General features: G+C 44.2%; 1 protein-coding gene across 1 annotated transcript; it reads left to right on the top strand.

The window, feature by feature from the left end:
* Positions 1-8: 8 nt before the first annotated feature.
* Positions 9-27,991, top strand: Gid4 (GID complex subunit 4 homolog). Its single transcript, XM_021177580.3, has 6 exons — positions 9-606; positions 8,086-8,145; positions 15,209-15,316; positions 19,442-19,543; positions 21,573-21,703; positions 24,678-27,991. The coding sequence occupies exons 1-6, from the start codon at positions 418-420 to the stop codon at positions 24,739-24,741; spliced, it is 654 nt and encodes a 217-aa protein (XP_021033239.1). The 5' UTR covers positions 9-417; the 3' UTR covers positions 24,742-27,991.

Genomic DNA, 27,991 nt, shown 5'->3' with positions numbered 1-27,991 from the left:
AGCTTGCTCCCGCCTCTCCAGCGCGCCCGCGCCAATTGGAAGCTGCAGAGTGTGTGTGTTTGTGTGTGTGTGTGTGTGTGTGTGAGTGTGTGCGCGCGTGTGTGTGTGTGTGTGCGCGTGTGTGCGTGTGTATGAGTGAGTGAGTGTGTATGCGCGCGCGCGTGTGTGTGTGTGTGTGTGTGTGCCCGCGAGGGCAAGTGGGAAGGGAGACCCAGCTCAGGTCAGGGAGGCCCTGCTTGCAGGTCTCCGGGTCCAGGTGGCAACACGAGCGCTTGGTCTGGCCTCAGCGGGCGGGTGGTTCCCCGGCCCCTCCCCCGCGCGTGCGCGCCCGGGTCCGCCCTCCCCGCAGCTTCGGCTCCCGCGCGGCGGCGGCGGTTCCTTCCCCCTCCCCCAGCCCTGGCTCCGGGGGACCCCGCGATGCCGGTCCGCACCGAGTGTCCCCCGCCGGCGGGTGCCTCAGCCACATCCGCGGCCTCACTCATCCCGCCGCCGCCCATCAACACCCAGCAGCCCGGCGTGGCCACCAGCTTGCTCTACAGCGGCTCCAAGTTCCGTGGCCACCAGAAGAGCAAGGGGAACTCGTACGACGTAGAGGTGGTGCTGCAGGTGAGCGCCAGGCGGCAAGGCCCGGCCCGAGGGCCTCCTCGCGGCGCTCACGGGCCGGGCCTGCCCTGGACTCCTCGAGCCCTCAGCCGCGGACCAGGCCCTCTCGCTGCCGGGGCCTCCTGCACCCGGCGCCTCCCACCAGGACCTGCCCAGCTGATGTCACACTCTCGAACCCTACCCCTAACCCACCCCTAGACTCAGAGCCTGTAGCGGCCAGCCTCCGACAGACCCCGAAGACTGTCCCACACTTAGAGCCTTTGACTCGCCGGCTTGGGGATCCGGAAGCTCCCCCATGACTAGCCGTCCTTTAGCCTGAGCCGGTTCTTCCCAAGTCCTGTCCTCCCTACACCAGCCAGCCCTCCCACCAGTCCCTGTCGGATCCTGAAAAACTCTCCATTGGCTGTCCCAAACTCAGTACCTCTCGGTAGCGGCCAGTGTCACGTTCTCCCGGAATGAAGCTTTTCCTCTGACCCCCAACTCCTTCCTGAGTGCCAGGGACCTTGTTCCTTAGGAGAACTCAGTCAGCCCACTGCTGACGGGGGAGAAGTGGCCAACCTCCCTCCATTGGCTGAGACAACCCACAGAGGTTGAGGCTCCCCAAAGACCAGGGAGCCTCACACCCAAATATCTCCAGTTGCACCACTTAGTGTTAAGACCTTGTCTCGTGGGGCCTTCCAGTACCAAAACCCGGCGTCAGTCAGTTCATAGGCATCCGCTGCTACACTTTGCTGCCTGCCCCAGGCTTCTTACCCTACCCTGCGGTGGCTCCTTCCCATCCCTGGCAGTCCCCCTGGCCTCTCCCCAGACCTCGCACCTTGATCTAGGTGGTTGCTATTGGTGGCTGTAGGATTGCTGATTGTCATCTGCATAGCTCCAGAGTTTCCTCCGGGCCTCAGATGCCTAAGTACTGGGAAATCTAACACAGTTTTGTTTTGTGTCCACTTACCTCCCCCTATTTGACCTGAATATCTGAGTACTGGCTGGTGGCTGCCAGTCCCTGAACAACTTTGAAACTTCAGCTTCATCTGCTCTGGGCCTTTCTTTTCCAGAACTCCACTTCTTTCTCTCCCCCTTGAAGCTTTTCCCAACTGAAGGAGATTAGTGGAAGTAGATATTTCTCTTTTATCTATCTCCCCTCTCCACAATACTGTTTTTTTTTGTTTGTTTGTTTGTTTGTTTGTTTGTTTTGGTTTTTCGAGACCGGGTTTCTCTGTGTAGCCCTGGCTGTCCTGGCACTCACTTTGTAGACCAGGCTGGCCTCGAACTCAGAAATCCGCCTGCCTCTGCCTCCCGAGTACTGGGATTAAAGGCGTGCGCCACCACGCCCGGCCACAATACTGTTTTTTTTCTAGGTATTAAACTGTCTGCCAGAAGACCAATTCCCTGTCCCTAATGCCACCTCCTAGGTAGTTCCCCCAAGTCTTGTTCCTTGAAAGCCCTGCCAGAGGTTTAGAGGTGCATACTGCCCCAGGGCCCAGGGAGATGTATATTGAACATGTACAGCATCCACCACCCTTGGTTCTAATTTCCCATCTCAGATTCTTTTGAGCAAATAGATCTCCCACTCCAAAGACTCGAGAGTGTCTCTGCTTTCTAACTGCAGCACACTCAGCTCTTTTCTTTCTTACCATTTGTAGGAATAGTTCTCTCAGCTTTGGGATTGGGAAAACCATACTCTTATTAAATTTAATTTTTTTTTCCCATAAAGCTCTATCATGAACTATGGTATTTATTGTCATTGGAAAGCTGTGACTGAGCTATTTCAAGTCTTGTTACCTACTGTGATAATCATTTTTTTTCCTCCTTAAGATGTGATACTATAGTATGAAAAAAAAAGTAGGCTTTTTGTTTTTTTTTTTTAAAGATTTATTTATTTGTTATATGTAAGTACACTGTAGCTGTCTTCAGACACTCCAGAAGAGGGTGCCAGATCTCCTTACGGATGGTTGTGAGCCACCATGTGGTTGCTGGGATTTGAACTCTGGACCTTGGGAAGAGCAGTCGGGTGCTCTTACCCACTGAGCCATCTCACCAGCCCAGCTTTTTGTTTTTTTAATTCATTCAATTAATCATAAAATTCTGGAAGTGAGTTCTCTACATGGATCATGTTTGGAGTGGCCCTGAATTTATGCGCATTTACTGATTTCTGATGTAATGGGTTCATAGTTGCCAGAGCAACTAGGTGTCAAAGGGAAGTCTGTTCCTATCATTTGTCTGTTGTTCCCTGCCTTGTCAGGGGCCTTGTGAATCAGTGGAAATAGTGATTGAGTTAGAGGCATGGTTGGTAGGTGTCAGGTAGCCCATATCCTTACGTGGAATGCCGAATGATGGGAATGGTTGGCGGTCATGCTAAGGAATGCTCCCCTACATCTCTGCCAGTGAGCTTGTTACTGTGATCAGGTAGGGGCATAGGAACTGTTGTGTTAATTGGTCTTCTCTAGACTCAGCACTCTGAGAAAAGTTCTGTCTTTCATAATTCAACTTCTTTCCTGCTTTTCTTGTTTGTTTGGCTTAAACTATTTTTAGGAAGCAGAATATTGTTGCAATTAAAGGCATGGACTCTGAAGTCAAATCAATGAAAGTTTACCTGCTTGTTCATCCTAAGTACTTTTGCTAAGTTATATTCTACATACCATACTGTTTACCTATTTGAGGTGTACCCTTAATGATTTTTAGGATATTCACAAAGTTATACAACTATCACCAGATTTTAGAACATTTTTATTGTCCCAAAAGAAACCTTTGTGCACCTCAGCCATCACACTTAGCAATGCTCGGCTAATCCTTTCCTGCAGATTTTCCTATTCTGAGACCAGATTTGGTAGTGTTCACTTGGAATTCCAAAACTCAGAACCTGAGGCCAGAATCTGGGCTGCCGAATGAGACCCAGCCTAAAAACAAACAAAACAAACAAACAAACTTAGGTTCATCTCCTACCTGTCCTGCACATGTTGTATAAATAGGATCACATAGTTTTCCTTTCATGACCTGCTTCTCTACATAGCATATATTCAGGGCTTCTCCATGTCTCAGCACATGTCAGTACTTCATTCCATTCTGTTGTTGCTCTTTGTAAACGTTGCCTATATTTTGTCTAGCCATTGATCAGCTGATAGACTTTTAGGTTATTTCTACTTTGGGACTATTATCATTAATGCTGTTGTGAAATTCGTATACAGATTTTTGGTTTGGAGGTGTGCATCTCTGTATATTGCCTAGGTTAGCTTTGAACCCCTAACTCCAAGTGACCTTCCTACTTTGGCTGTCCCAAGTACTAGGACTCTATGTCTGTACTAGCAGCTGTGTGCAAGTTTTTATGTGCACATGTTTTTGTTTCTCTTGAATACATATAGATAACCTAGAGATAGAGTTCCTGGGTTATAGAATCTTTACGTTTACTACTTTAGCAGACTACCAGTGGGTTTTAAAGTGGCTACACCATTTTATATTTTCTGACAGTATATGAGGGCTCCAACTTCTTCAGACTTTACAAACTTGTTTGATTATAGTCATCTCAGTGGGTATGAAATGGTATCTCATGGTCTTAATAGAAATTCCTCAAAAGATGCTGTATCTTTTCCTGTATTTTCAGAGCAGTGGGGTGTGTGCACATGCCTGTGAGTGCACATGTGCTTACACACCTGGAGATGGGAGGTCTATATTAGGTGCCTTCCTCTATTGCTTTCCACCTTATTTTTTGAGACAGAGTCTCTCACTGAACCTGAGCTCACTGATGGGCTAGACTAACTGCCAGGGAATTCCAGCAACTGACCTGTCTAAGCCTCCCCAGCACTGGGGTTACAGGTGTGCCCCACCTCACCTGGCTCTTTCGTATACTTGAAGTCCAAATTCAGATTCTCATACTTGCATAACAAGCACTTTAACAACTGAGTCATCTCAACAACCCTTAAAACACTGATTCTCAGCCTTTCTACTGCTGTGACAATTCCTCATATTGTGGTGACCCCCAACCATAAAATTATTTTGTTGCTACTTCATAACTTTAGTTTTGCTACTGTTATGAGTTGTAAGTACCTGATATTCAGGATACCTATATGTGACCCCCTCGGGGGTCACAACCCACATAACATCTTTTATTTCGAAATTCTAGTATAACAACTACTAAAAATATATGCAAGGGTTCCAGCAAGATCTTTTCCCCTGCTCTATGACTATTTTCCTCTATGCCATCCCATAAGTCACCAGTAGTGTAAAACCTAGGACCCTCAGAAAGGAATATTTTAAAAGAGTGGCTGTTAGACACAGCAATGCTGAAGGCCTCTTTTCTAAAAAATTCGTCTTGTTACCTTTCACATTGAGATGTAGCCTCTTCATTGGTGAGAGGTGTGTGCAGGTAGGGTGATTTTAGTTCACCCATCATCATCAAGATCAATTTGGGAAAAATGGGAAGGATGTGGTTCAATGGAGGCCAGATAGAAATTCTGATTGGTAATCATGCAAACGTGAAGCAAGGTACACTTCAGTTTTTAATCTTATTAGCAAGTATTTCTTCCATCTCATAGCCTTTAGCTCTGAAAACTACTAACTGTATTGAGTTCTATAAGAACTACAAAAGTGAAAATTAGCCGGGCGTGGTGGCGCACGCCTTTAGTCCCAGCACTCGGGAGGCAGAGGCAGGCGGATTTCTGAGTTCGAGGCCAGCCTGGTCTACAAAGTGAGTGCCAGGACAGCCAGGGCTACACAGAGAAACCCTGTCTATAAAAAACCAAAAAAAAAAAAAAAAAAAAAAAAAAAAAAAAAAAAAAAAAAGTGAAAATTAAGGCTTCAGGCTCAGAGTAGCCTTTAATAAAAGTTTTTTGCTGAAGCACATGAGTGTGAACCAGCTGTGTTACCCAGTTCCAGTGCTCAGGCCAGCAAGTGAAGATGCCAGCAGTGAAGATGCTGGCATACTTGGGCAGCTTTTGCATGGATTACCTCTGACGCCAGCACCAGGATGTGACAGACCTTTTGGCTTCATTGGAACCTCATTGCTTTGGTGCTGACATCATCTGGCTAAATAGGTTCATTACAGTTCTTTTTTTTTTTTTTTTTTTTTTTTTTTTTGATTTTTTGAGACAGGGTTTCTCTGTATAGCCCTGGCTGTCCTGGAACTCACTTTGTAGACCAGACTGGCCTCAAACTCAGAAATCCGCCTGCCTCTGCTGAGTGCTGGGATTAAAGGCGTGCGCCACCACGCCCAGCTCTCATTACAGTTCTTAAGAACTGCCTTAATATTTGATTTGTGTTAGAGATGGAAACCTGATAGGTGGGGCTTGAGAGAGAGAGATGGTTCAGCAATTAAGAGCACATACTGCTCTTAAAGAGGACTCAAGTTCCCAGCGCCCGTGTCAGGCAGCTCACAACTTGTAACTGCAGCTCCAGGAGGCTGTGACACTGGCCTCTTTCATGTGCATATACTCACATATAGATATAATTAAAAAGAATAAAATCTTTTTAAAAAATTTGATAGGTGCCATAAAACTTTTTTAGTTTCTTAGAAACCTCACTTAAAAAGAAAAGAAGAAACCTCACTTAACACATATGCTCCAAGTACCTCTGTACTTCGTTTTGCTTTCAGAAGTTAATAGGCAATTTCAGAGTTTATCATAATTAGAGTCACTTTAATGAATGCTGAAACCCTCCCTGAGCTGTTAGGCCCTGTTTGGAGAGAAAGAGAGAGAGAGAGAGAAGAGAGAGAAAAGGAAGAAAGAAGAATAACAGAAGTATACAGAATCAGTAAATGATCTACTGTCTGACAGTAGCATGTGACTCCAGGTCCTGTGATGGGTTGATTTCATCTATCTTACTGGGCAGCCAGCCTCAGCATTTCCTGGTCTGTTTCTCCTGCTGGTCTCTGGGTATTCAGTCTCCTGAGACTGAAGGCTGTGTGTTGTTATTCCCACCTTGAGAGAAAGGAAGATACTCTTGTTCCACATTCAAATGTTAATGCGTCTTCAGAGGTATTCGTATTGGCCAGATTGGAGTCACTCACTCCTACCACTTTGGCTCGCAGGTGATGGGGGTCTGTTTGTTTTTTGTTTTGTTTATTTAAATTGGTTGTTAAGTAGGCATCTGACAGTGTCTAAATGATTAATGACCTGTGGCTGCCAAGCCTTAAAATCTCCTGTGCCCCTTCTTGGGCTCAAAGTTCAGGGGCTACAGAAATGGCTCAACAGCTAAGAGCTCTGCTTCTCTTCCAGAAAACACAGGTTTGATTCCCAACACATTGCAGCTCACAGCCGTATCTAATTGCAGTTCTAGAGGGTCTAATGTCATCTCTGGCCTCCACAGGCATCAAGCATACATGTGGTACAGAAACATACATGTGGGGCTGGAGAGATGGTTTAGTGGTTAAGAGCACTGACTGCTCTTCCAGAGGTCATGAGTTCAATCCCCACCAACCACATGGTGGCTCAACCATCTGTAATGGGATCTGATGCCCTCTTCTGGTGTGTCTGTAGACAGCGACAGTGTACTCACATACATAAATAAATCTAAAAAAGAAAAAAAAAAGTAAAAAAAAAAAAAAAACATACATGTGGGCAGAACACTCTGTATATTAAAACACAAAAAGCCCAAAAGTCTAAGCCAGATATGGTAGCACATACTTTTAATCCCAGCACTAGAGGGACAGAGGCAGGTGGATTTCTGTGAGTTTGAGGCCAGTCAACTATATGGTGATACCCTGTCTTTGGGAGAAAAAAAAAAAATGTCTTTATGAAATAGGCCAAACCAACATTCACAAAATCTTGGGCATTATCCGGGTTCATAATTAATATTAGTTCCTTCTAACTCTTCATAAAATGTTATTCTCAAATGTTCTTCTGCTCATTTCATAAGGAAATAATTCAAGATGATGCTTAGGGCCAGTAAGAGGGCAGGAAAAGCTCTCCCAAGCCAGTAGCTGAGTAGCAGAGAGATAGAAATGATCCAGCAAGACACTTAGGGTTAGAGATGGTTCTGGGAATACAGGTGGGAAGGGCCCTGTGTATAACAATGAACAGTCTGCAAATGAGAGGGAAATGTATAGAAAATGATCGAACAGGCAGTTCCAGAAGGCACATCTTGAAATATTTGGCTGAAGGGAATGAGGGAGACCTGGGATAGTTTTTTTAAGATATATGTTTTATTAATTTTAATTATGTATATGTATGTCTGCATACGGGGATGTGCACATGAATGCACATGCCCATGAAGGCCAAAAGGTGATGGATCCCCGAGAACTAGAGGCTCAGATGGTTGTGAGCCACCTGATGTGGGTCCTGGCAACTAAACTTGGATCTTCTGGAAGAGCAGTAAATGCTCTTAACAACTGGGTCATTTCTCTAGCCCCTAAGATAATTTTCATTGTCAGTCAAAACTGAAGGTACCAAAGGCAGTTGAGGCTTGGATTGTGCTGGGTGCATGCTGACCCCCGGCCTTACAGGATTTTTGAAGGGCCCCAGGGGCTCATTTGTAAACACTGTCTTTTCTTTACAGCACGTGGACACTGGGAACTCTTACCTTTGTGGGTACCTGAAGATTAAAGGCCTTACAGAGGTAAGTATTTCTTGCCAGATCTGGGATAAGAAAGTGAGTGGCTTGCTCAGCAGCTCAGAGAGTCCAGTACTGCAATCCCATGGTGTGATTTTTTTTTTTTTTTGATTGTGTGGACCATAATACTGCAGTTTCGATTGTCCATTTGCAAATGTACACAGTCAAAAATTTTCCCCTTTGGTCCTCAGTGTAGAGGAAATGAAGACTCAGCATGCACTCCACTCAGCCACTGAGCTATACCCACAGCCCTCACAAATCACAGCATTATTGATTAGTCACTTTATGATAGATCTTTGAGTCAGAAAAGCCTAGGTTAACCTCAAATTCGAGTTACCAGTGTCAACCTCTGGAATGCTAAGATTATAGTTATATACTATTATGTCTGAGTGTTAATCATTTTTTAAGAAAAATTATATGGACTAGAGAGATGGTCCAGCAGTTAAAAGTGCTTGCTAACCAGATATCAAACCATAGCACTCGCATGATAAGCTGGCATCAGTGCACTTTTTGTTTAAGATTTATTTATTTATTTATTATTATATGTAAGTACACTGCAGCTGTCTTCAGACACACCAGAAGAGGGCGCCAGATCTCATTACAGATGGTTGTGAGCCACCATGTGGTTGCTGGGAATTGAACTCAAGACCTTCAGAAGAGCAGTCAGTGCTCATAACTGCTGAGCCATCTCCCCAGCCCCAGTGCACTTTGAAAAAGAGATTTTAAAGGATCGCTGGAGCTTGCTGGCTTCCCGATTAGCCAAGAAAACACCAACTCCAGGTTCAGAAGATGACCCTGTCTCAGAGAAATATGTAGAAAGTAATAGAAAAGAATGATATCCTCCTTTTTTCCTATAAGCACACAAACCTACACAAAACTGTGTACACACTCTCACAGACACAAACAAAACTCTTGGTGGAAAAAAAGACCAGAGAGATAATTCAGCGGTTAAAAGCGTTTGCAGAGGACCCAAACTTTCTTCCCAGGACACACATTAGACAGCTTACAACCACTTTTGAGCTCTATGGAATCCAAAACCACCTTCTGGAATCTGTAGACACCCTCATGCTTCTGGCATACGTGCACATGCCCATAAATAAAGGAAAAAATAGTAGAACCTCCACCTTTATCATGAATTTAACAGTCTTTGAGATACGAGAGTGAAGATTTTCTTTAAGTTAATTAAATCTTGTGGTTTAGCAGATTGTGGTAGCCCATGCCTTTAACCCTAAGGAGGCAGAGGCAGGCAGATCTCTTTTTGAGACCTACCTGCTTTACAGTGAGTTCTAGGACAACCAGGGCTAAATGGAGAAATCCTGTCTCCAAACCTAATTAAGTAAATAAATAAATGTTATGGTTCGTTGGAACAGTAAAAAGGAAGAGTCTGGTCTTCAGCCTGATGACTAAAAATAAAGCATTCTGTCCTCTCATCCAGCTTTCTAATCCTCAAGACTTCTGAGATCTAGAAGGTAGAGAGAGTCTCCCTTCTTTTCATTAGTGGCTAAACAGAAAGAAAAAGGATGCCTGACTGCCACTGAGTTTCCTGCCAGGAATGGCTGGGCACAGCCCTATTGCAGCTTCTCATGGCCTTTATGGCTTCATGTAGTCCAGCAGGACTGGGCTGGATTGAACAGAGCTTGTAAACCTCACTCAGCCCTTTTCTGGATTGGTGAACTTTAGTTTCTCAAGTCTCTCTCTCTCTCTCTCTCTCTCTCTCTCTCTCTCTCTCTCTCTCTCTCTCTCTCTCTCTCAGCTTCTGCTTAAAGGAGAGTGAGAAATCCCTCTCTGCTTCACCAGATAACTTTTCTGAGTGGGGAGCATTGTTAGAGTAAGTTGTAAATAAGAATGTGGCTCAAGGGCTGGTGAGATGACTCAGTGGGTAAGAGCACCCGACTGCTCTTCCGAAGGTCCAGAGTTCAAATCCCAGCAACCACATGGTGGCTCACAACCATCCGTAATGAGATCTGACACCCTCTTCTGGTCTGTCTGAAGACAGCTACAGTGTACTTACATATAATAAATAAATAAATCTTTAAAAAAAAAAAAAAAGAATGTGGCTCAAATGTGGGGTGCTGTTCTGATGCCCCACAGTCTTCTTCTTATCTGCTAGAGGCTGGGATAAGGATGCCCTAGGAAGTTTATTATTGATGCAGAAGTTATATTCCCCATCATCAGAGGACAGAAAGTGATAGTGAAGAAAGAGGGAAGGGGTGCGAGAGGGAGCTCAGCTTTGATTTTGCCCTAAGGAGAAACATGTAGTAAATCAGGATATGCTCAGGCCGGGCGTGGTGGCGCACGCCTTTGATCCCAGCACTCGGGAGGCAGAGACAGGCGGGTTTGAGTTCAAGGCCAGCCTGATATACAGAGTGAGTTCCAGGACAGCCAGGGCTGCACAGAGAAATCCTGTCTCAAAACAAACAAAAAAATCCAAACCAAAAAAAAAAAAAAAACCTCATAAGGCAGCCAAAAACTAACAAAATGTATAATATTTTAGAACATTATAACAGTGACTCCAAGGCCAATCACTTGAGTTTTAGGAAACTGCTAAGAAATGGCAAGAAGCACTGGGAACGGTATGCAGAAGTGCTGACAGCTGAAAGCTCTTCCTAGGGCAAGTTCCTGGATGAAGCTCTTCGATCAGGCAGGGTGCTGGCATGGCTTTGCAGTGGGACCAGCCTACTGGTATTCATCCTTCCTGTCAAATCTCAGATCTGTAGGCAAAGAGGCCTTCCTAGACCCATGTCCTCCCAAAGTAGTCTGCCCAAGTACAACATTGTGTCATGCTTCTGTGGGGAACTTAGTAAAGGCTGGTCTGTGGTCTGAGAGGCTTAAGACCAGAACAGGCAACAGAATGCTTGAGATTCTTCTCTAGTAACATGTTACAGCTTTATAAAGACACTTAACACATCATGTATTTCATCCTTTTAAAGTACAGGTCTGTGTTGTGTTTGAAGCAGTCATTACGCTGTAGCCCTATTTAGAACACACTGTCGGGCTGGTGAGATGGCTCAGTGGGTAAGAGCACCCGACTGCTCTTCCGAAGGTCCAGAGTTCAAATCCCAGCAACCACATGGTGGCTCACAACCATCCGTAACAAAATCTGACTCCCTCTTCTGGAGTGTCTGAAGACAGCTACAGTGTACTTACATATAATAAATAAATAAATTAAATTTAAAAAAAAGAACACACTGTCATAGCCCAGACTAGCCTGGAGCTCATGATCCTTCTGCTACAGACGCCTGAGCACTAGAGTGACAGGCGTGCAGCTCCACATCCGGACAAAGTGTACAGTTCATTGTGAACCTTGATACAGCCACAAAGATAGGCAGCAGATAACTTATCAAATTGTGAGTCTCTTATGCCGTAGCCCCAACTAGCCTGTGCAGAGAGCTGTAACGAGTTGGTTGAATTTTATACCTGTATTAGTTGTTTATTTATGCTTTTTCATAACTATTAAAGTACCAGTTGTATCTGTAAGGCAAGTGGATAGCTTGAGTTCAGGCTAGCCCCGTCTTCATTCTTCTATGCTACCCAGGACAACACATAGAGACCATCTCTCAAAAACTAAAATAATAGCCAGAGGATGGTGGTGCACACCTTTAATCCCAGCACTTGGGAAGCAGAGGTAGGTGGATCTTTCTGAGTTTGCCTAATCTATAGAGCAAGTTCCAGGACAGCCAGGCCTACATAGAGAAACCCTGTCTTGCAAAAAAACAAAGTGGGGACTGAAGAGACAGCTCAGCAGTTAGGAGCATTGACTGCTCTTCCAGAGGTCCTGAGTTTCCTGAGTTCAATTCTCAGCAACCACATGGTGGCTCACAACCATCTGTAATGGGATCTGATACCCTCTTCTGGTATGTCTGAAAAAAGTGACAGTATACTGAGTACTCACATACATACAATAAATAAATCTTTTTAAAAATAAAAAAAAGGAATAAAGAAAAAAAGTAATAATAACATATCAGATACATAGTTTATTTGGATTAAACTGCATAAGTGATTTGTTTTATTTAGTTTTAATAGTTGCAGTTTTGTGTATGTAGTATGGAGTGTTAAAAGTTAAATTTAAGGTTATTTGCCACACATTCATTCACTAGCAAAGTACAGCTTTAATGTTTAGGTGCTATTTTGAACTGAAGCAATTAGACTTGTAAAGAATAAGAATTAAATTGTGCTGTCTTTTCATTTCCGAGCTAGCCACCAGTAGGGACCAACAGCATGGAGGGTGTCTGGGAGCCCAGCTTTGAAGGGGAGATTGTGATGAGGCCCTTCACTCCTCCATTAGTCAGACTGTTAGAAGCAGGAATACAGGCCACACTAGCCAAATTCATGAGACTGATAAATGAGAAAAGTGATGTCACTCTTAATTCAGTACTTGTTGACCTATTGGCCAAGTAATATAAGCCCTGAGAAGATATGCCTGCCCGAGGTACTCGGAGTTAGCCTGGAATTGGGAGGACTGGTGAAGGAGTTTAGTGGCCACAGCCCGTACCTGCTTGGTCTCCCTCCCTATCTCCTCTTTCTTTTTTTCTTTTCTCTACTTTTTTTCCCCCCTTGTTTTTCCAGACAGGGTTTCTCTGTGTAGTCCTGGCTGTCCTGGAACTCACTCTGTAGACCAAGCTGGCCTTGAACTCAGAAATCTGTCTGTCTCTGCCTCCCAAGTGCTGGGATTAAAGGCGTGCGCCACCACTGCTCAGCCCATCTTCTCTTTCTAATACCCTTCCTTCTGGTGCTGTTTCTTTCTGGCTTGTGAGTGAATGAAAGAGTATGTATGTGTATGTGTTTTTGTTTTGTTTTTTTCTTATTTTGTTTCTCTAAGTTATCCTAAATTTGGCTTTATAGACATGCTCAGGGTTCCTATGCCTTCCCCAAGAAATAGTCTTTGTGGTGACTTCTGACCAAGATGGATCCCATTCATTGTCATTTATGGTATTTGGAGAATGGGTTATAGTGGCCTTCACATGCTTCCTAAAGTGTTTAAGAAGTCAGCACAGAATTGTAGTGTACTTTATATCTTGTGTGCGTGGCCCTCTAAAGAATCCCTAGTTGCTGGTCAACTGGCCTTTTAAGATATCTTAGCTGTTAGACCTACTTGACCCTATGACCTTCATACAGTTGCAGTAGAACACTAAGACAGGTAGGGATTCTGAAATTATATTAAAGCTCAGAATTCAGAAACAATATAATCTTAACTTCCTGTTTAAAGTACATGGAGGCCAGATATGGTGGTGCACATTTTTAATCTCAAACCCTGAGAGGCAGAGGCAAGCAGATCTCTTTGAGTTTAGTTCCAGACTGGTGAGTTCCAGGCCAACTAGAGCTATACAATAAGACCCTGTCTCAAGCCGGGCAGTGGTGGCGCATGCCTTTAATCCCAGCACTTGGGAGGCAGAGGCAGGCGGATTTCTGAGTTTAGGGCCAGCCTGATCTACAGAGTGAGTTCCAGGACAGCCAGGGCTACACAGAGAAACCCTGTCTCAAAAAAAAAAAAAAACAAAAACAAAAAAACAAAACAAAAAACAAAAACCAAAACAAAACAAAACAAGAAATGAAATGGGATAGATGTGGAGCTGGGTGGATGGTTCTGTAGGTAAAATGCCTACTAAAGACCTGAATTCAGATTCCCAGCACCTGTGTTTAAAAAACAAAGGACGGTCATGATCATGTATGTCTGTAACGCTAGTGCAGCCAGGATGGACACTAACAGATCCCTGGGACTCACTGCAGCCTGTCCACCAGCTGGTGAGCCCCATCTCAAAAGAAATGGTCACTCCAGCCTCCACACCCATACACACGCACATGCTCACACACAAAAGAGAAAGAACAGACTGTGCATGTAGCTTAGTGGTAGAACACTTGTGCACACCGGGTCCTGCACTTAGAGAAGTGAAAAAACTATCAGTGTGGGTCTATTATTTTAATTTTATTTATTCAAAGTATGTGGGTGTTTTTCCTACATATATGTCTGTGCACCACATGTGTACCTGATGCTACAAGGCCAGAAGAGGGCATCAGATCCCCTGGAACTGGAGTTACATACAGTTGTGAGCCACCATGCAGGTGCTGGCAATGGAACCTGGACCTCTGATGGAGTAGCACATGTTCAACTGCTGAGCCACCTCTCCAGTCTCATCTTTTTTTCCTTAACGACTATAACAGCTCAGCTTTTGAGGTGGTGTCTTTAGGAATGGTTGTGATTTTGCATTGCACACATGGTTTGCATATTTTTCCTTATATAAATTGTTCTTAATCCATGTGACAGAATTAACTCTTTCTAGCATATCTGAGAAATTTCTTCCAGAGATGTTTCTAGTCCTGGAAACTTCAAGAATAGATATAAAGCCAGTTATGGTGGCACATGCCTTTAATTCTAACACTTGGGAGGTAGAGACATGCTGACCTCTGTGAGTCCATGACTAGCCAAGGATACATAGGAAACCCTGTCTCAACCAAAAAAAAAAAAAAAGATATGAATGAGGGGCAAGGGAGCTTGAGGATCCATGAAGGGTTGGCCCAAGGTCAAGGGAGATTCAGCTCTGGATACTAACTCTGGAGCCTTTGCTGGGATACACCCCAGAAAATAACTTGTATTCTGCTTTGACCGCAGAGAATTCAGAGTTTACTTGTAGTAGACAATACTGGTAAGAGACCAGAACATAGCCAGTGAGGTCAAAGAGAAGTTTTTTGCTCTGGCAAAGTCTTCAAAACCCTAGAGCCTCTTCTCTATCTAAGCAGCTAAATTCAGGTTTATGTCCCTAGCCTGTTGACAGATCAGTAGATCTAACTGGTTTTGTTGTGTTGATCTTGTCAAAGTATTAGAAAAAAGTATAGCAAGATTGGTTACCTCTGAGAGGTGAAAATAGGCAGGAAGCAAAAGAGCAATCACACCTTTGGGAAGCCTGAGGTCCTGGGTTCCATTAGCAGGACCAAGGTAAAATGCTCATTCAGTGTCTCTGTGGAGCTTAGTGGGAGGGAAATCCCTCAACATGTGTGGAGCCCTGGCATACAGCAAACAAACAAACAAACAAACCAGAAATGCACGTTTAATGTCTTGTTGCTTTTGCTATAGGAATATCCGACCCTTACAACCTTCTTTGAAGGAGAAATAATAAGCAAAAAACACCCTTTCTTAACTCGGAAGTGGGACGCAGATGAAGACGTGGATCGGAAACACTGGGTGAGTAAGGCTGTGCTCTGCCCTGGGAAGTAGAAGACATCTGAAGCTGGCAGGCCTGGACCCAGGGCCTTGTCCCCAGCAGGAGTTACTCAGAACCTATTCCTACACAAGCCATAGTTGCTCCAGGTCTAGCAACCCTTTTCTTAACTTACCAGGTAATAAGAACAATCCTTCAGCTCCTCACAGTTTTGTGTGGCTGTTAGAACCCAGGCACTCTCCCCTGTTCTGCCCGTCTTTTTTGTTTGTTTGTTTGTTTGTTGTTGTTTTTTTGTTTTGTTTTTTTGTTTTTTTGTTTTTCGAGACAAGGTTTCTCTGTGTAGTCGTGGCTGTCCTGGAACTCACTCTGTAGCCCAGGCTAGCCTCGAACTCAGAAATCCACCTGCCTCTGCCTCCCGAGTGCTGGGATTAAAGGCGTGTGCCACCACGCCCGGCTCTGCCCGTCTTTTATCTACTGTTCCTTTCTAGTCGGCTCTGTCTAGTGGAACCCCATGGAGCAGGTAGCAGTTGCCCCTCATGTCTGGATGGCCTGTGGTTGATGAACCCCAGCAAGGGCAGAGAGTGTTGCATCTTTCTGTTCATCCCAGTAGACTGAGGGCAGGCCTTACCTATCCCATCCAGACTCTCCTGAGAAATTCAGATTCCTGTCCTGAGTGCTCACATGTGCAGTTTCCTTATTCTGAGTATGTCAAAATTACTCAGTTACTGCCCTGGGGTCTTTTCCCTAGTTTATGTTTTGGTCTTTACCCAAGTGTTACATCTTCACAGTTTTGGTTTTTTGTCCTGTCACACCAGCCTTTGACTTAGATTGTGGGGTGGGGAGGAGTGTGCGGGTTATTGTTTGTTTGTTTGTTTGTTTTGAGATAGGGTCTTGCTTTGTAACCCAGATTGGCTTGAAGATCTCAGTGGTTTCTCTTGCCTCTGCCTCCCAGGTGTATGCCACAGTCCTCAGCTGGTTTCTGGTGCTGAGAGAAGGTCTTGCTATGCTTGTCTTGAGTTTATGGTGTAGGATAACTACCTGTTCTACCACTTTCCTGTTAGTGACACTTAGAGCTCAGGTCATCAAGTCCGGGTTCCATATGCTTTATATCCTTATGACAATATTTATGACTTAACATATCAAACTATATTATAGTGTTTTGATTCCTGTGCATATTAAAATTTTACTGTTGGCCTTTTATTTCAATTTTTACAAAGTATGTACTTATTTAAAAATATTAGAAAAAATGCGTAATGACAATGCATAGCACTAAGGCAGATACAAACTTCATTTTACCCTCTTTTGGGTCCTTTTGTATCTGAGTTTGCATTTTGTATATTCAGCTGATTGTAGATTGAAAATGTTTGGGGAAAGTAACTCATTGATTCTCCTTTGCAGTACAAGAAAATGCTAGTAAAAAATATTCTGTCTCATGCTGAGGAGATGGCTCAGCAGTTAAGGGCACTTACCACTCTTCCAAAGAACTCAGGTTCGGTTCCCAGCACCATGTGGCAGCTTACAACTGTCTGTAACTCCAATTGCAGGGGCTATGACACCTCTTCTGGCCTCCTTGACACACATGGTGCACAGACATACATGCAGGTAAAACACCTATACACATAAAATAAAACTTAAAAACAATATTACCAGGAGTGATGACATACACTTTTAATCTCAACAACCAGAGGCAGAAGCTGGCAGATAAATGTGAGTTTGAGGCCAGTCTGGTCTACATAGTGAGTTCCAGACCAGAGCAGGCTGTTCTATAAGACCTTGCCTTTAAAAAAGAAAGTTCCAGGACAGCCAGGGCTATACAGAGAAACCCTGCCTTGGAAAAAAAAAAGAAAGTGTGTCTCTACTCAGCTCTACAAGCTGTTTTTATTTTCACTCTTTTCTGCACAGTACAGTGCAGTTGTCGGTGAGCATCTCTGCTGCAGTTCAGTTCCTTAGAGACAGTTGAGGGCGTGTAGAAGTGTGATGTGTACGGGCCACATACACATCAACCACATCATCTGAGGGATACAGTGGCTGGATCTGAGGGTTACAGTAGCTGGGGATTTTGGTGTCTGTACAGCGTCCTGGAATCCATCCATTGTCTGGACCAAGAGTTGACTACAAACGTTTAGGGACTTTTTTTTTTTAAAGATTTATTATTATAAGTACACTGTAGCTGTCTTCAGACACACCAGAAGAGGGCGTCAGATCTCATTATGGGTGGTTGTGAGCCACCATGTGGTTGCTGGGATTTGAACTCAGGACCTTCAGAAGAGCAGTCAGTGCTCTTACCCCCTGAGCCATCTCGCCAGCCCCGTTTAGGGACTTTTTGGTTTGCATTAAATATTTTGGTTTTGTTTGGTTTGGTCTTTTTTAAAAAAATAAAACTCCTTTGTTGTTGTTGTTTTTTGTTTGTTTGTTTTGTTGGTTGGTTATGTGGTTTGATAGTTTTTTTGAGACAGGTTCTCTCTGTGTATCCCTGACTGTCTTAGAACTCACACTGTAGTCCAGGCTGGCCTCAGACTCACAGAGATCCTCCTGCCTCTGCCCCCTGAGTGCTGGGATTAAAGGCATGTGCCACCACACCTGGTGTCTGTCTGTCTGTCTCTCTCTCTCTAAGTTATGTTATTAAGTTATTAACCCTTTCCAGTTGCTACCTGAATATCTGGCACAAGCCTCATGTCTAACCATAAGAACCAGCTTTCCTTAACCACTTTTCTCTGTTGGACAGGCACTCTTTCAATTTGTTGTCTAGGCAATCCTTGAACTTGGAATGCTCCTGTCTCAGCCTCCCATGTGCTGCAATTATGTATGTCTACTACCACGCCTAGCTCTGGACATGCTGTTACAGAGTGTCCCAGAATGACTCTTCTTTGCTTTTGTTTGGTTGGTTCTTTGTGTTTTGTTTTGTTTTGTTTTGTTTTGTTTTGTTTTGTTTTAGATTTATTATTTTATGTGTCTTGAATGTTTTGCCTGCATGTATGTGTGTGGGTACTAGGAACCAAACCTGGGTCTTTGCTTATGCAAGAGCAAAAATTTCCTTAACCACTGAGTCAACTTTCTAGTCCTATTCATTTTATGTCTGCAGATAGATAGATAGATAGATAGATAGATAGATAGATAGTGTATAGGTTCCTGTATAGGAGGGTGTGGGTATGAATGTACATAGAGCCAGAGGTCCACACCAGATATCTTCCTCTATAGTTCTGCACATTTTTTTGAGGCAGTCTCTCTCTAAACTGAGAGCAACTCTAGCATTGTAGGTGTATACACCCGTCCTGGCTTTTATGTGGGCATTAGGGATCTAAGCTCAAGGTACTTTACCAACTGAGCCATCTCCTCAGTCCCTTTGTTTGTGTTTGTCTTTTGTTTGGGTAAAACAGGACTTCTCTGTTGCCCTGGCTGGTATAGAACTTACTATGTAGACCAAGCTAATCTTGAACTCAGGAATCCTCTTGACTCCGCCTCCCACGTATGCTAGAATTAAAGGTACATACTACCAGCCAGGTGTAGTGGTGCATGCTTTTAATCCAGCACTTGGGAGGCAGAGGCAGGCAGTTCTCTGAGTTCCAGGCCAGCCAGGAACCAAAAAAAGAAAGAAAAAAAAGAAAAAAGGAAAGTCACATACTCCCTTGTCCAACACCATTTTGTTTTGTAAGCTCTGTATTCTAGGCTGGCGTTGAATCCCTGTGTAGCTGAACATAACACTGTGCTCTTGATCATCCTCCTGTCTCCAGCCTTCCCAGTGCTGGGACTTACCTTGACAGTCCTCGCCCATCCGTATTTTTGTTTTGTTGTGTTTGAGACAAGGTCTCATTATGTAGTTCTGGCTGGCCTGGAACTATGTAGACAAGGTAGGCCTTGAACTCACAGAGATCTCTTCTTCCTGAGTTTTGGGATTAAAGGTGTGTGCCACCATGCCCAGCGCCACTCTGTATTTCTTTGCTGACGTCCCACTAGTCCATTTTTACTTTATGTGTTCTGATAGGGTACTCTAGAACTGTGCCCATTCTCACCCTTTAGACCTTATCCACTGGCTGTGTTTACTGGGCACACAATCAAGTAGCTCTTTGTCCACCTAGCTGTCCTTTCATGAGCTCAGACACCCACCTTTCCTTGTATGGATCACTGAGACTCTTTTCTGTTGTTTTTAGGGCAAGTTTCTGGCTTTTTATCAGTATGCAAAATCATTTAATTCAGATGACTTTGATTATGAAGAACTGAAAAATGGGGATTATGTCTTCATGAGGTGGAAGGTAAGATTTTGCCCAGGCCATCTCCCTAAACACACATATGCCAGATTCTAGAGCACCCACACACACTTCCTCTTGCAGGTTATGCCCTCCCAACAGGGACCCTCCATGCTGGTTGCTTATCGCTGTGTCTTCATGACAGGGTCCCTACATATTTGTAAGCACCAGTGGTGTGGTAGCTGCAGAGCACACCTCAGTAAACTGGTTATGCTGTTTAGTGGGCAGCAGGCATATTTATGCCAGTAGGCACCGCTGACCAGTATCCTCTTTTTTCACCCAAGAATCCTGTGAGCCTCCAGGCTGAGTCATCCAAGTGTTCTGGGGACTCAGGGAAACTACTTGAACCTAGTCATCACTGCATCCTGTTCCTGCCAGGAGCTTAAATGTCATCAGAATGACTGCTCTCCAACCACATCCTCTACCAAGGGGTTCTGCTTCCCACAGCTCAGGAAATGAGGAGCCAGGAGTGGAGCATGAGCCCTTGACTCCCTCTAGGGTTTCAATGGATTGGTCTTTGCCTGAGAGTCCTATGCCTCTCGTGGCAATATGCTGTCTACAACCACATGAATGCAAGTCCACGTAGCAAGTTTGTGAATGAACTTTGGGAACACTCGCCTACCTCCAGTCCCCATTGTCTGATAAATAAAGGAGACAGAAAGCTACTTCAATATGACAGTATATTACAGTGTTCATAAAGATCAGACAGCTAGGGCTGGAGAGACAACTCAGCGGTTAAGAGCACTGACTGCTCTTCCAGAGGTCCTGAGTTCAATTCCCAGCACCCACATGGTGGCTCACATCCATCTGTAATGGGATCTGATGCCCTCTACTACAGTGTTTACTGTACTGGCTACAGAGTACTCATGTACATAAAATAAATAAAATTAAAAGAAAAAAGAAACAAAAAAGGTCAGGCAGCTAAAGTACCATTTGCTTGCTGTCTGTGCTTTGTGACTGATCATTTTGGATATGGGCTATCAATTTTTCACTAGACAGTCACTGGATAGCTCACAGCGAGCTTCCCTCTCTAGTCCCTCTGCCATCCAGTGTGTATTAGCTTACTCGGTTATCCAGCACCTGCTGAGCCTCCTGCCTCAGCCTTCTCTATAGTGTGAAACATGCCAATAAATCCTTGAAAGCACCTGCTCTAGTTTTTAGATTATTATTTTTTCCTTTGCTGAGGAAGTAACTCAAGGTTTGCACATGCTAGTCAAATGTTCTACTACTAAGCTAGACCTCAGCCCTAAATTAAACTTTAAAATGATATTTGAAGGTTGAAAAAGGGAGAGAAGAGTGTCCATTAAAAAACAAAAAAAACCTGGGGAAGTTGGGGAGTGTTTGTGGTAGAGCATTTGTCTAGCATGCACAAAGTCCTGAGTTTCATCCCAGCATTGAAAAGTAAATAAAAAGTTTGTTAAAGCAGTGGATTTGTCTCCAGATAATTTCTCTTTTGTCTGGTCACCTGACACCCTGGGCTTCTGACTCCTTCTCCCAGAGACCAGGAGCAAGGGCATAGCCTTTCACTGCTTGTTGCCAGTTTAGATGGCAGGTGCCTGTCTTTGTGGCACAAATGGTGCTGTTTCTTGGCTTTGGTGAGGTATCATGGGCATTCTTAATTCAATATGACCAGAAACTCCACTAGATGTGGTTACCTCATTATTAGAGGTAATCAAAACCCAGTGACAGGTCCTGGGAACCAGAACTAAAATTTATTCTTTCTAGGTTATTCTGTCAGTGGTCTCCGAGAGGTAGGTGGGTAGGCAAATAGGCAGGAAAGTAATATTGATTGGTCTGTTAGATCCAGAGCTATGTTTCTGTGGGCTCACCAAAGTAGGTAGGATACTGCAGTAACCGTGAACACCACCCCCCAAACCAGGCAGAAACCCAGCAGTTGAATAGGACCATGTGGTCATGGTTTTTTGTTTTGTTTAGGGGCTTTTGTTATTAATTGTTTTGTTTCTAGCAGTCTTTAGATCTCTCTGGTGTCTTACTGGAAAGGGAAGGTCTTGACTGGTCCCATATCTGTGTGCAGGAGCAGTTCCTAGTCCCAGACCACACAATCAAAGACATCAGCGGTGCTTCCTTTGCTGGTTTCTATTACATCTGCTTTCAGAAGTCAGCAGCCTCCATAGAGGGCTACTACTACCATCGGAGCTCAGAATGGTAAGGACCTGTGGCCAGTACTACCACAGACATTGGCCTCAACTCCAGCTGTCACATCTGGAAGGAGATTATCCCAGTCTACTTCTGTCCAAATCTTGTACTCTTTGTGTGTGCTGAGGTCATTTAGATGGCTCCACATTGAAAAGGGACTCTTTCCTATCTAGAGAGTGAACTGAAAAGTGGTTACTATGTAAAGATAACATTTCTAAATACTGTAAAAGTTTTTAGACTTTTTATTTAATGTGTATGCATGTTTTTCCTGTATGTATATATGCGTACCACATGTGTACCTGGTGCCTAAAGAGATTGAAGAGGACATTGGATCCCCAAAACTAGAGTTATGAATGGTTGTGAGCCACCATGTGGGTGCTGAGAATCAGATCTGGATCTTCTGCTATCTGACTCTCCAGCCCCATTTTTCTGTCTGTCTGTCTGTCTGTCTGTCTGTCTGTCTCTCTCTCTCTCTCTCTCTCTCTCTCTGTGTGTGAGAGAGAGACAGACAGACTCACACAGACACATAAATACACTCTCTTACAAACACACTAGAGGTAGAACCTCATGCTTGTTATGTGGGATGCAACTCAAGATCTTGTACATGCTCGTATGTAAGTAACTGTTCTATCACTAAGCAGCACCCAGTATATACTTTCAGACAGTGTTGCATTTTCAGGAATGATTACCTCAATCCTGATCATATATTCCTCATAAATTTACCAGTAAGTCTTATGTTATCTCTTACAATGTAACTTTTTAGTTACACCCTGGCACTGCCTCTCATGAACTTGATCTTAGACTGATGAGTGAGGGGGCCATGAAAGTTCACCTTCCTACCTTATGCCGCAGACCCGCTGGGTCCCTTTGTCTACGTGGAACTAGTCTCTGGGGCAGGTGGACAAGGCGTCGGCGGGTGACAGACAGACCAACATGCGAGATTGTGTAGAATCTGAATGTAATGTCACAAAGTGAACACCAATCTTATATAGTACAGAAAATACAAAGGGTAGCAGGCAAAGTACATTGAAGTTACCTAATACAAAACAAAGGAATGACTTCAAAAGGATTTACAGGAACCAGGTAAATGTTTATAGTAAAGATAAAGCAGTCCTGCTTAGGGTCAGCTTAATGACAGGTAAGGATTCCACACTCTAGTGCTATAGAGCACTAGAGTACGATTACCTTTGAACCTTGTGAAGGCTAGCACCAGGGGGTTCTGCTCTTTGCAGACCTCATGAATAATGCAACATCACAACCCCCCTCCCCCCATTTCCTAGGCCTTGCCAAACTCCCACCTGAGTGTAACTTTTAAGTATCTGGAGAATCTCCATTTGTCAGAAGAATTCACCAACTTGCTTCTAATATGCAATGCAGCCTGTACTGAAGATTTCTATCTCAGTGGGATTCCCTGGCTCTTTCATCGTAGTCGCTTGTTGGGTGCGATTTGCTACTGTCCTTAGTAAATACTTTGCAGACCAGCTCTGAGCTACTGGCTCCATCTTTTGTAATGCTTAATTAGTTACTGAATAGGGAACTACCTTACTGCATTCTTGCCTGATTCCAAGCTTCTGGGTCCTTGGAACACTTGTGAGACTTAACTGTATCAGAATTTAATCTTAAAAGGACTCATATGGTAGCTTACAGCTGCCTGCAACTCCAGTTCCAGAGAATCAAATGTTCTTTCCTTACAAGTACCCCCACATATGTAGTACACATAAACTCACACACATAAATAAAAGTTAAATACATTTTTAAAAAATAAAATGGGACACTAATTTCTTTCAGTTTTTGTTGTTTTAGTTTTTATTCTTACTTGTGAATGACCCTAGCCTACATCGATTCAAATTCTTTGTTCTTTAGTTTTGCTTGTTTGTGAACCTAGGGACTGAGTTACATTTGTTTGTTTGTAGACATAGTTTACTGTGGTGACCATAAACTAAAGAGACCAGGAACTTGTATTCTTCTGCCTCCAGCTCCCGGGTAGCTCGGATTATAGATCTGCACTCCAGGCTTGACTAGAGTTTTGTTGTAGTTTCAGACAGGCTCTCATTATGTACCCGTGGCTGACGAGGAACTCTATATAGACTAGGCTGGCTTCAGACTCACAGAGATCTACCTGCTTCTGCTTTCATGTGGTGGGATAAAAGGCTTGTATCTCTAGGACAGTCAGGGCTACACAGAGAAACTGTTTCCAAAAAAAAAAAAAAAAAAAGCTTGTGTCACCATGCCCAGCCCCTTAGGGTCCTATTTTTGTGAACTGTATTACAATTATTTTGTAAAAGCAGTTCTTAGGCATGGTACAGGTGGAACAACAAAAAAGGAACAGAGGGAACTAGTTAGGTAAAACAAGTTAACAAAGCCAGACACAGTGCTATACACCTGTATCTCCAGCTACTTGGGAGGCTGAGACAGGTGGATTGCTTGGTTCCAGGAGTTCAGGACCAGCCTGGGATGCACAGTGATACCCCATTTCAAAAATACAACAAGATGGGGAAGGGAGGGTCTAGAGAGATGGCTCAGCAGGTAAAAGCATGGACCGCCCTTCCTGAGGGCTTAGGTCTTCATGCCCAGCACCACATGGTGGCTCATCATCTTTACTCCCAGTTCCACAGGGTCTTATGCCCTCTTTTTACACACACGCTCGTGCGCACACACACACATACACACACACACTCCTGCACGCACAAAATAAAAAGAAAACAAAAATTTAGCAAAATTGAGGTTTGATGGCACATATGTTTAATCCTAGCACTGAGGTGTCAGAGTAGATAGATCACAGTGAGTCTGAGGCCTGCCTGGTCTACATGGGGAATTCCAGGCCAGCTACAGCTACATAGTAGGACCTTCCCTTTATGTAACTGGAAATGGTTTAGCACCTCAATCTGAATATAATTGGCAGGGACTCTAGGTAGAGTTCTCCAGCTGCCTTTGTTCAGGATTCCTAAGGAAACTCTTCTATTCTGTCTCTCCTCTGTTACAGGTATCAGTCCCTCAACCTGACCCATGTTCCCGAACACAGTGCACCCATCTATGAGTTCCGGTGACAGAGGTTCAGAACAGTCGCCAAATAAAACTGAACTTGGCAACAAAGAGCTTTGCGAGGAAATTATGTACCTGCCAGAACCAGGAGAGATGTGTTCCTGTTTGTTCACGAGCAGACTTCATCAGAAAGCATGAATGTTAACCTACAGGATCCAAGGAGCATGGCCAACCTGCAGGCAGGCAGAGGGAGCTGTTCACCTCCCACCCTCCTTCCTCTCAGTGGCATTGTGGTCACCACCATCTGTTTCTGAACAACCTTAAATGCACTTTCCTTCCTGCACAGCTAACTTCTGCATCACTGAAATGCCATCTTTCCTCGGCCTGCCTCTAGCCAAGTGGAAGGTCAGCTCCTGGGTCACCTTAGCCTTGGTGCTCAGTGGTCTCCACCCAGGCCCTACTCCTTCCTCAGTTGCTTGTTTGGTAGCCCAAGGAAAGGGAGAGCCCAGCATCTTGTGCACCAGAGCTCTATGTGAGTTGCCTGGGCCTAGCATCTACCACCAATGAGATGAGATGGGGACCCTGGTGGGCCTCATTGACCTTTGATTCCAGTTGATGTCTTGTAGGGCCCTGTGTGTTAACAATGCAAGACTAGCACATGGCTGTCGGGTTTTCTGGGGCCTGCTGTTGGGGATCACTAAATTTAAGGCTTCCAGATCCCTGGTAGGAGTAGATCCCAAACTGCTTTCTCAGTACATTTGCTCCAAACTTCTGAACTTGAGGGCAATACTAAATAAAAGAGTTTTTTATTACAAAATTATTATTTTTATGGTACCTTTAACAAGGACCCTATGGCAAATGCACAATTATTCCGAGTTACATTTATCGTTTTCATATTGAAAACAGCAAATGTTGACGTAGTGACTTTTATATCTATGTCTATATGTATATTTAATCAACCAGCAGTTTTGAAACAGGTCATCCTGGTACAGAAGTTTTGCAGCATTGCTTAAATCACAGTGCTAGACACGGGAACTGTTTCGGGGCCGGCTGAGCATTTGCACCTCCTCCTTTTGCTACTCAAAACATCAGTGTGTCATGACAACCTTTTCCAAAGGCAGAGGGGGCCCCCATTCTCTGGAAAGGATGACTGAAATGTTGGCATGGCGTGGGCAGGAAGAAATGCACTCAAATAACTCGAGGCTCATGTGCCAAAGTGTGAGAGAGGGGAGTGGTTTGGTTTGGTTTGGTTTGGTTTTTCTAAATGTTTAAAAAGCTTAATAGATTGGCATCAGTTGGAGTCCACAATATTGTCAGGACTTTGGGGAATTCTGGTGGTTTACAGGTCCAAACACGAGGGGAAAAGCTTTAAAATAAATACAGCATCAGGGCTGGGAGTGCAGCTGACCAAGCACTAGCTTCTCACATATGAGGAAGGACCTGGCTTCCATTTCCAGGGCTGGAAAAAAGGAACACCAAGGGGTAGCAGGTTGGCTGTTGTATTGTGCTGTGTTACTAATACTGAATATCTGGGAACCTTAAGAGAACAGAAGTGGGGAAAGAAACCAGCAGGTACTTGGCAAAATCCATAGCCCCAAAACTTACCCAGTCAGTAAAGCTGGGGCTCAGAAACCATAACAATACGTCATCCCAAGACTTAGAAGAAAATAATTCACATCCATTGCCAGGCTGAATCAGTGGTTCCTTACCCTTGAAAAGCAGCCTGCTTTCAAGTGGCAGTGCACTCGAGTCCCAGCTACTCAGAAACCTGAGCCCAGGAGAAAGGGTCAGTCTAAGGTGAACCTAAACTTCATCTGACACCAAAACTCAACTGAATATGAGATGGCCGGCTCTGGTCAGAAGCACCTGGCTTACACCACGGGCCACCATCGCTTCACTTAAGCTGAGGGGCAGCACTGGAGAGTGAAGGAGGCAGAGAGACTGACTGCTGGCTTTTCCCTGCAGCACCCGCTCCTCTGGCTGTCCTTTCCATCATGCTGTTGAACCTTTGTGTGCTGGGCAGGTATCATTCAGCAGTGGATGGAGTCACCATGAAGCTAGGGCTCCTGTGTAGCTCTAGTAGCATGTCCGTGAACAGCCTCTCCTGTAAACTGGGCAGGCCAGGTCGGAGCATAGGGATTCCCCCTACACCCCCTTTTTTTTCCTTTGATCTCTTTGTCGTCAGGGTCTCACTTTGTAACTCTAGCTGGCCTGGAGCTCACTTTGTAGATCAGGCTGACCTTGAACTCACTGAGACCCACCTGACTACTCAGAGAGAGTACTAGGATTAAAGGTGTGAGCCACCACACCCTGCTTTTTTTTTTTTTTTTTTTCCTTTACTTACTTTCTTAGCTAGGGAAGTTTTCCAGCTCTACTTAGAAAAGATGAGGGAAGGATGCCTTTAGCAGACAGACTTCAGACCCACCTGAAGACTTGCTGCTTAGAAGTCTGCCCCTGAACACTGGGCAGGAATAAACATGTTCCACTTCTTAGTAACTCCTAGCTGGTGGACAGTGACTTCTTTTCCTTTTCTGTCCCTGGAGGACCTCTGGGACTTGTCTCCATTGGTAGCTCTTTCCCCAGCTGCTCGGTGGTTTGCATGCCTCTGGTCCTGTGTGCAATATCTTTGCCTGGCACTTGTATCTAACATTGAAAAATAGGTGCAGACTGCAAATGTCCTACTGTTCTCTACTCCAACGAGCCAGCCCCCAGGCAGGGACTAGAGGTCTGGCTGGTCTTCTCTTACCCTCCACTCAGAAGGCTCCACTGCTGTGGCCAGCTGTGGCCCTCTCATTCCCTGCTTTACCAGTCTACCCACCTATCTCCTTTAAGATGGCCTAGCATGTCAGCTGCAGTCCAAAAGTAAGTAGACAAAGCCTCATGTTAAGTAGACAGTTGGGGTGGACTGGCCCTGTTAGCAGTGTTGGAGTCAGACTCCAGTGGAACAAAGGGGTTTCTCAATGTCTTTTGCTTTCAGAAGCAGGGAATTCATATTCCCTTTAAGGCCTTGAATGGATTTTTTTTTCCTCATAAAATAGTCACTGATAAGCTAATTTTTAAAAAGAAATGCCATTACGTATGTTACATTGTGGTTTAAAATTACTAACAAGTTCTGGGAAAGAAAATACTTGATTTTGAATCTTAAATGTTTTTTAAAAATTAGATTTGAATGGGTGCAAAGTACAAATATTTTGTTTCTTTATGGAAGACCTGTGGAAAGGGTTTGAAGATTTGCAATGGGAGAATTATTTTGCAGAGCTATCAATGTCTAAATAATTTTTGAAAAAAAAAAAAACCAATAAAGGTATTTAAGCA

This window comes from Mus caroli, unplaced genomic scaffold (assembly GCF_978045245.1).
Source record: "Mus caroli unplaced genomic scaffold, Mus_caroli_1 scaffold_13, whole genome shotgun sequence".
Classification (NCBI taxonomy): Eukaryota; Metazoa; Chordata; class Mammalia; order Rodentia; family Muridae; genus Mus; species Mus caroli.
This window is presented reverse-complemented; position numbering and strand designations above follow the sequence as displayed.